The sequence below is a fragment of the Balaenoptera musculus genome, chromosome 9 (assembly GCF_009873245.2).
Source record: "Balaenoptera musculus isolate JJ_BM4_2016_0621 chromosome 9, mBalMus1.pri.v3, whole genome shotgun sequence".
Classification (NCBI taxonomy): Eukaryota; Metazoa; Chordata; class Mammalia; order Artiodactyla; family Balaenopteridae; genus Balaenoptera; species Balaenoptera musculus.
In genome coordinates this window covers 101,632,809-101,641,813 of record NC_045793.1, presented here as the reverse complement: position 1 = coordinate 101,641,813, position 9,005 = coordinate 101,632,809, and the positions used below count along the sequence as shown (strand labels likewise).

Here is a 9,005-nt window from a genome sequence, read left to right as displayed (position 1 = left end):
TCNTACATCAAGTCAATATTAATGTTCAGATCATTTTATACTACAAGAAAATACACATATTTGCCAGAAGCAAGTCTGACATTTTAGCAAGTCTACATTTTAGATTTCTACCGTTAAGTACTCAATACATATGTGTATATATGTAAACGTGTATATACATGTACAGGTACACTATATATGCGTGCTTGTGTAAACATATAGACAAACATACATATGCACACATGCACGTAAACACACTTCTGGCCTTTAAGGAGCTACATAACTATCAAACGTAGCTATATGGTCTCCTTAAGAGCAGAGATGGCCAAGGCTTTATTTCCTTGAAGACATCAATTCATTCAAGACTGAAAACAGTTATCAGTATTTCAAAAATAGGCAGAAAATCTGTTACCATCACTATGAAAACAGACTTTGCTCTCTGAACCATGGATCCCAAAACTGAGGAATACTGCCCAACAATACCAGTTAGACACCTGTCTACCTTATTCACTAAGAATCAGAGGACACTTACCAAATGTGTGCTGCTAAACAAATTTTTTTTAAAATATTAGAACTTGAGAAATAAAGTTCAATAACTAAACAATGAATGAACAGATTAATAGTTTTATAAATAAAACTGAGAATAGACTGTCTCAATTTTATACCAGTATTTTTTTTAAAGCGGAAAAGAAGGCCCCTTTTCATCTCACATTTAATTATCAAAAAAAGTCTTTAAAATATTTAGAGCTCCAATGTTTATGACAGTGTAACTAATTATAGTTTACCTGAAGAGGAGCTCTCACTTTAAAGTTTTTAACCATGATTTTCAGGAAGCTATTTCAAGTAGCACATAAACTTGTATATAGGAGCTCTGACTACCTACTTACACTTTCAGTGCTTAGGGACAAAACTCCTACCCCACCTTCAAGCTCTCTCTCACTATCTCTACCATCCTTTACTTGCTGTTTCTTCCTCCATGATGGGAAAACACTGATCTGATAGAGGAGTACTCAGAAAGTGCAATATTCCACTGTGCCCTTTAATTTCTCCTGTAAACCAAAATATAAAGGATTGAAGGAAGGAAAGAAGGGAAGAAGGGAAAAGAACCATTACTTTCTACCACTAAAATCTGACCAATATCTGTGATGGAAAAAAGAGAAATTTGTCTATTTTGAAATTATTTTAATTTACAAATAGAAAACATCTTGGAAGAAAAAAAATGAAAGAAAAACACAAAACATACAGGCAAATTTTTTTTACTCCATGAGCGTCTCAAATCCACACTTGTTCACCAAGCCCCAAGATGAAAAACACTTTTCTAAAAAGGTATTCAGCCACCACTGTAAAAGAAAAAAACATGGTCAATTGTGAGTGTACATAAGATTTTAATAATAACAAAAATTTGAAATGCCATATGCTGTAATTTTACGGAACCAAAACCAGTTATTTGAGAACCACGCCTACATTACTCCAAAACAGCACAAAAGGGAAGAAACTGAACTTTAAAATCTTGGAACTGAAAAGGTCTTTACAGAGGACGTGGCTGCTGGAACAGGCTTAATCTGTTAAACCTCAGAATCCTCATTTGGAAAACATGCTTAACAGTCTAGCATAACATCTTTCTCAGCAAGACGAAAAATACGAACTACGTAACAGGGTGGTCAGTTGAGAACTTTTTCAATTCGATGTACAATCGGCCATTTGAAAACCAAGACTGCAGAGCAGCACGCTGGTTCTCAACCACTATATCTTCCCATAATCACTCAAAAACCTGGGTTCACAATGAAAATAAAAATCACCTTCTCTACAGAAGACCTTCCAAGTTTGAAAAGCATAAACATTAAAATTGTATACTGAGATATACATTTTAAAACTGTGATGTTAAAGAAAGAAAATAATTCCAGTACTAGATGAAAGTTACACTCCTAAAAGAAACACTCCTGCATCTATACTTTAACGTGAAGTGGTTTAAGTGCTTACATCATTAAACTGTATTGCTGCAACTAAAATACCCACAACTATAAAACTCCTTTAAATTATAACCCTGTGGATATTCTGACTGCTGTAATTGTATAGAAGAGGAAAAAATTTCATCATTAAGAAAAAAAAATGTGATAATTCAGCCTAGTGAAAGAGAAGCTTGTGTTTATACTTTACTTGCTACCGTCTCAAAATGATTTAAACAGTGATTTATGCTCTTTCAAGCAGGAAAAAAAGATTTCTTTTAGTTTTACAGCTGTCATGGCGTATCACGAAAAGAGTTAAGTTTTCTGATAGCTTTTCTCACAAAATGTTTTATTTAGCCTTCATTTTAATGTAAAAACTATCTAGAGATATATTTTTTTAACTCTTTAAACACTGAAAACAATTGTGTTACTAGAAGAAAAGTTCTCTAAGCAACTAGCTTCCAAAAGGTCATAGTTCAACAATCTCTGACTAGCAAGGCTGGCAAAAGATATATCGTGCCTGCTGCAGAAATGAGAATTAAGAGAAAGTAAATTTTTAACACTTGTTTCAAAGACCTGTTGGGAACAACTGGACTAATGAATCTTAATCCCAAAAGGGTGCGCTAAGAGTTCACTGTCCTAAAAGGTACTTTAGGCCACAACTCAGATAATGAAACAAAAGATGTTTGAACACAAAACTAGGATAAATAACAATGTTGAACAGATTAAAAATGCAGAAGTCTTCCATAAGGGAATCTAGCAAAAAGGAATTTAACAAGGGTAATGTTCCATTCTTAGGCTAAAAACAAACCACACCAACTATGTAAACCCAGGATAAAGGAAATTTATTGTAGCCGTTATCTGTGAGAAACTGAAGATTGTAGCCTTTAGCAAGAAAACATCCACAGTAGGCAGTGGACTCTAAACACCGGATTTTAAGAGGGCTTAATGAAATGCAAACTGGAGCCTGAAGTGAGGCGCCTGACTCAGGATGAGTAGTGGTCTCAAACTGAGCCGGAATGAGAGATGGCCTATACAATGGTTAAGCACACAGGCTCCCAAGCCTGGGTTTCACATGCTGCTTTACCACTTATAGGCAGGCGACGTACTTACTTACTCTCCATGCCTCAGTTTCTTCATCTATAAAGTGGAAATAATAATACTGCTACCTCACACAATTGTCATGAGGGTTAAAAGAGTCAGCTCACATTAAGCTGTGTGTCCTCGGCACACAGCAAGTGCTCAATGTTAGCAATTATTATTACCATCATGATCCTTAGAAAAAGGTTAAGAACCTGACGTTGGACGTTGTTCACTTAATTCAACACTTCACTCAAGTGTTTTCAATGTGTACAAGAATGCACTGGACTAGGTTCTGTAGTGTATATACACAAACTACAGAATATACATATATATAGTGACGTATTAATATTACCTTATCAATTAACTGACATTCCTAACAATTTAAAGCAATAACTCTGTCAGTTACACCTGCCTGACAGCGGACCAGGGAGCAGGAAGCAGAAGCACTGAGCTTATGTCACAGGCTCCACCCTCCCTCCTCTGTTTACTGGTTAGGTAGGGGCTGTAGCCCAGAGACACTGAGCTCAGGTTTCCCAATTCTACTTCAGGATTCGCTCCGTGATTCCACTATTCCAGAAACGGCATTCCTCACTAGGAATATAATAGAGATTTCTGAACTGATGGAGGAGGTTTGAGAGACTTGGTCCTTTCCAGGTCTAACTTTCTGTGATCCTAAAATACCCCTGTGTGGCATGTCTTCCTAATAGCTAAGAAAACCTACTTAAGAAAGCCACCTGACAATACTCATCCAGTCTCGTCATTTAAAAGACAACTTCCACCATCATCCATAATAAAATATCTAGTACTTAAAGAGACTTATAGTTTACAAACCATCCCCACCCCATAAAATAAGCCTAAAAGGCTTCTCTCATGATTATTTCTCTGGCAGGTAGGGCTCAGAGATTAAGCGAATACAAAATCATAGAGCAAATAAGTACTGCAACTCATACTAACTCTTTACAGTGAACAAAATGGCCTAAAACTGACTGCTCTAATTGCACACTGCCATAAGGTGTTCCCAACAACTTGTAATGAATCTTGCAATGAATCTAAAAAGCAAAAGCATTTAGAATAGAATAAAGTAATCCCAGTGTTCCTCTGTCTCTTCTCCTCCTCTCTAATATACCTAAAGGTGTATTAGTATCAATGGCTCATTACAGTAACCACAACTTCCGTTTAGGTTCTTACCCAAATTGTTTTTTAGGGTTTTACATGACCTAAGTCATTAATCTTTCCATAGCCCTAGTTAAGAACTATTATCCTTACTGAATAAACTGGGCATAGAGGAGCTAATAAGCAAGTTGTCCAAGGTCATGACAACTATTAAGTAACAAGAAAGAGAATCTAAACCTAAGCAACCTGGTCCAGAGTTTGAACTCTATCACTATAGTGATTTTCAGATGGGGAGCATTTTCTCTGCACCTTAAAAATCTTGTTGACAAGTTAATATATTGCACAAAGAGGACCTGGGTTTGAATATTGGTCCTGTCACTGAATACTTGTTTTGTCTCATACTGAGTGCCTTTAACTCATTTCCTTGATCCTTTAAAATTTTACTTATTAAAAAATTAGTGCCTATCTCACAGAGTAGCTATAAAAATTATGTAAGATTTAAAGTCACTTTGAATTATCTGGTACTCAGTAAACAGCAGTAGACTGTAAGAACATTAAAAAGTCAAGAAACATATGTGTGTTAACGAAATAGCAGGCTGTTAACTCAAATGGTTTGCATTTTCATTCTATCCTAGATATTGTCTATTTCATAAAGTTTACTTACACAATGATGTTATTAATAGGAATATGGATCAATTTCACAAAAAAGCCAATGAATCCCATTATGGCAAATCCTATTGCAGTTGCCATGGCAATCTTCTGGAATTCTGGATTTAAAAATACAAAATTTACATTATTTTTTGCATTGTCACTGCAACTATAGGTGGAAAAAAATTAGCACCGACATAAACTTACTGGTGTACATTTCTCCTGATAATAAGTATATAATTTTAAATAAAATAAAACACGACAGTATCAATAGTAAATAAGGTATTTGACAGATCTTTTAACTTTCATATTTTATTGATATTTAATGATATATAAAAATAAAGTGCATGTTCAGGCTAGTGATTCCATCAACCAGCAGTGACATATTTATCTTCCTAGCAAATGACCAGAGTACCAAAAAGAAATGAAACACGGACAGAATACACAGTATCTGTCTTAAAAATTTTGTAACATTGCTAAAAGTATTAATTATAAAAGCACAGAACATCACTTTTTATAAATAATAGGTCAACTGTCTTTGATATTATAATGAAGCCAAAAATAAGGCTTGAAAAACCGAACTGGGTTGCGCACAATTTTACGTAAAGGCTCCAGACCCTGGTGATATTTCCATTTAAGGGTATCTCCTCAGGGAAGCTCTCCCTGACCTCCTGACCTGGTTAGTCCTCCTATTACATGCTGTCAAACATTCCTCTATTTACCTTCCGTAATACTTACCATAGCAGTAATTAAAAATTGTAATTGTCATTATTTGCTTATGACTATCTTCCCTCAAAGAATCTAAGGTCCATAAAAGTAAGGACTGCTCCTTATTGTATATTTTTATATATTATGCTATATATGTAATATAATACATCATATTATAGTCTCTATTATATTCCCAGCTCCTAACTCAGGCAGCAGTCAATAAATGAATAGAAGCAGACAAACTGTGGTTCACCTCTTAACACATGAATTGTGATAAGTAAGAAATTAAACTTTCTAGGTTGGCACCAACTATGCTGTTGATTTCACGTTAAGGCTTTTTTTGCTTGGGGGAGGCTTGGGGAGGGAGTGGCACCGCAGGAAGAGCTCCAAAAGATTTTCCAGAGTAGAAATGTGAAAGATACTAAAAACTCTAAAGTCATTAAATATGACTAAGGCAAAAGCAACATGGAAAATAAGGCTGTAACAAATAACCTTATATGATTTGAAAATACATATAAGAGAAAAATTTATAAGGTATGCAAAAAGTATACAAAGTTTAGGAAAAAATGACAATGTTAAAAAGCAATAAAGCGAAATAAATCAATAAAAATGTTGATGAAAGAATTGCAACAATTATTAAACCGGAAGACATTAATCAAATAAAGGGCTTAGAGAATGCAAAGATTTAATTTTATTACCTTTTCGATCCGGTTTGGTGCATCTTTTAACCAGCCGAATTGAGTCCTTCACAAACTGCCGACTTGGCTCAACGAACTGCATTACCTGATCCATGATGCCTGTTTGAAAAACAAAAAGGAAAAAAAGATACTCACTGATGTTATTTATTATAGAGCAAGGACTTGTTGAGTTATATCAAAGTGTAAATGAGACCAGCCTGATATGGGTGGGTCAGTATCATCTCACCAAAAAAAAAAAAAAAAAAAACCACAGACTCCAAGAGTAAATTGACATTATTTTTTGCAATCTCCAGCCAATCATCAAAACAAAGGCAGTAAGAACAGGGCAGGTTTTGCCCGTGTTCTCATCACTGACAAAGAACGCAAGCTCTTAGTATAAAAGGGCTCTCACTGCAAAAAGGCTAATGAGCACTTGACAACAGATCCGCCCCTCAACCACCCTGCAGTCCTCCCGCTGTTCCTGCTGGGGAATCAACAGGGTTGGGACCCAACAAATATTTGCTGTATTTTATTTTAAACTCTCCAGACCCCAGCGTCTCGTGCAGTGAATGCCAACTGTGACGCTTCAAGGGCCTACAGTAGAGGTAAACGTGGACTTCCATCTGACTGTTCCAAACCATGGCCCCACAACGTTTTAAGAAAAGAGTTTCTCTACATGGGGCAGATCATCTGTACAATTTTCAAAACCACAAAAACTGGCTAAACCAAGACCCAGACTCTCCGAGGCTGTCCGCTGAAGTCTGAATCTTTAGGTCTGGACACACCTTTTAAGGAAAAGGGCTGTATGTATGTTACCGATGGGCTCTCTTGTGGAACCCATCACACAGTAGAAATGTCATCCAACCTTGGCTCTGACAGTCACTGGTACAACAGCCAATGAAGCCGATTCGCTGCTTGGACTTTACTGGATTTCAGGTGCTTACAACCGGGGCCACGCACCCAGATACTCGGTAAGCTTTTGTTGAGTTAATGCCACCCGCAAGAAGTGGTGGTTCAAATCCCTTTCTATGAAATGCAGCCTCTCTAAGCCCCGGGTTTCTCGCCCAAGAACACTGAAAGGACGTCCGCAATTCTATAAACATCCCGGGCCAGGTGTGCTGGGCCCCTGCAACACACAGGAAGTAACGCCTGTTTCCTTAGTCTTGCACTTAACTCTGTTCTGCAAATCCACTGAGCCTAAACTTTACAGATGTCGTGATAAACGCGAAGGGTCCTTTCAGGAAAAAAAAAAAAAACAAACACAAAAAAACCCGCGCAACACCCAAAGCACTGCGCTGAATGTCAGGGGAGGGAATCCAATAACCCACTATGGCCTCCTGATTCAGACTCTAGACCAACCTTTTCACCCTCACAGCACAGGGAGGAGCTCCCCGAGACACGCTCCACACACACGGCCCCAAAGCCAACCCCGAAGGGACCCTCCGTGACCACAGCACCGAGACGGAGGAAGCGTTCCCAGAAAGGCGGCCGAGGCCGCGCAGCCGCAAAGCCGGCCCCGAAGGACCGAGGCCCTGGAAGCCCTTCTCCCTCGGGCACGCGGGCCGCGGCCCCGGGTCCGCTTCCCCCGACGCCGTGCGGGCAGGCGGCGGACGGCCGGAGGGCTCGCCTACGTCCGCCGCCTCCGCGAGTGACCAAACCGTAGCCTGGAGCCCCCGCCAGACGCAGCCTCACCTACCCGCCGTCCGCTCGCGAAGGCCAAGACACGTAGCACAACGGCCGACGCACAGGCGCCGACCGGAACCGGAAACCGAGCTCGCCTACTGCCCGCCCACCCCTCCGTTCATTGGTCCTTCGGGAAGACGTCAGCGCGCAGGCGCAGTCCGACGTGCGTCTCGGCCCCGCTTCTGGAATGGGCTCGCGGAGTGCGCGTCTACGGCGCCGGCCATGGCTTGGGCAGCTCCGTGGAGAGCGTGGGGCGTGGGGCGTGGGGCGTGGCTGCGATGCGTGGGCGGGGCTGCGATGCGTGGGCCCCTCCGCGGCGTGGGCGGGGCTTGCTCTCCGCCGCGCTCCTTACCCGGGCTCCGTAGCTGGGTCAACTCTGCTGGACGGGTCCGGACGACAGGCTCTGATAGGCTTCGCCTTGGGCGGTGACCTCTTTACTGCCCGTCCCTTTGTACGTATTTAATTGTAGTCAACAATGAACCTTATAAGCAACATAGTGTTTTGTGACCGACCTCCCTCGAAACGGTCTCCCACTCGCAAAACTTGGCCTTCCTCTGTGTCCATCTTTGGAATTCCCCAGGAATTGAGGCCATGATCTGGGTTTGACGTGGGGACATGGTACAGTGTATACGTATTATCCGACTATGGATTTTGCTGAGACTATTATGAACCCCGGCATTTGGTGCTAAATGGTGAGCTTCTCAAGCTGCGATGTTATGTTTTTGGAATGAATCAGTCTGTCCTCGATTATTTATCGAGCACCTACGGTGTATAACGCTTTACTAGGTGCTATGAATGAGCCAGATATGTCATACCCTCTTATTACGGTCTAGTAAGGGAATTTACAGGGTAGGGAAGGGAACAGACAAGAAAACAAAATAATTATACGTTAATAAAAATACTATATGGCAAATAAAAAGCGTGTTGTGAAGAGAGAAAAAAATAAAGGCCGGTGGGATAAAGACAGCATTCCTTTGGATGATCACTGTAGGACTCTTAAGGCCATGTCACCTGAGCTAAAGGCCTAGGGGTGAAGAATTATTTAAACACCCCAATCTGTGCAGAATTTTAAAATTCTTAAAACTAAGGCCAAGTACCCATGTGAACTTTACAATATGTACGGACCACCTGCAGTACAGTGTATGAAAACTGTTAAAAACATAAATTC

At 40.0% G+C, this 9,005-nt stretch overlaps 1 protein-coding gene across 2 annotated transcripts; it reads right to left on the bottom strand.

Annotated features, from left to right (window-relative positions):
- Window positions 1-1,146: 1,146 nt before the first annotated feature.
- On the bottom strand, window positions 1,147-7,928 carry SEC61G (SEC61 translocon subunit gamma). 2 transcript variants are annotated; one of them, XM_036864391.1, is made up of 4 exons: window positions 7,847-7,928; window positions 6,176-6,274; window positions 4,786-4,888; window positions 1,147-1,319 (listed from the first exon to the last, which is right to left on the bottom strand). In XM_036864391.1, the coding sequence occupies exons 2-4, from the start codon at window positions 6,267-6,269 to the stop codon at window positions 1,310-1,312; spliced, it is 207 nt and encodes a 68-aa protein (XP_036720286.1). In that variant the 5' UTR covers window positions 6,270-6,274; window positions 7,847-7,928; the 3' UTR covers window positions 1,147-1,309. The 2 variants fall into 2 exon arrangements, with proteins under 2 accessions (XP_036720286.1, XP_036720287.1); XM_036864392.1 differs by having other exon boundaries at window positions 7,851-7,922.
- Between the last annotated feature and the right edge of the window lie 1,077 nt (window positions 7,929-9,005).

Bases quoted from the DNA above. Each gene is read 5' to 3' on its own strand.
- SEC61G (XM_036864391.1), bottom strand. From the start codon at position 6,269: ATGGATCAGGTAATGCAGTTCGTTGAGCCAAGTCGGCAGTTTGTGAAG. The intron at 4,889-6,175 runs GTAATAAAATTA...TTTTAAATCCAG, and splicing joins CACCAAACCGGATCGAAAAG to AATTCCAGAAGATTGCCATG.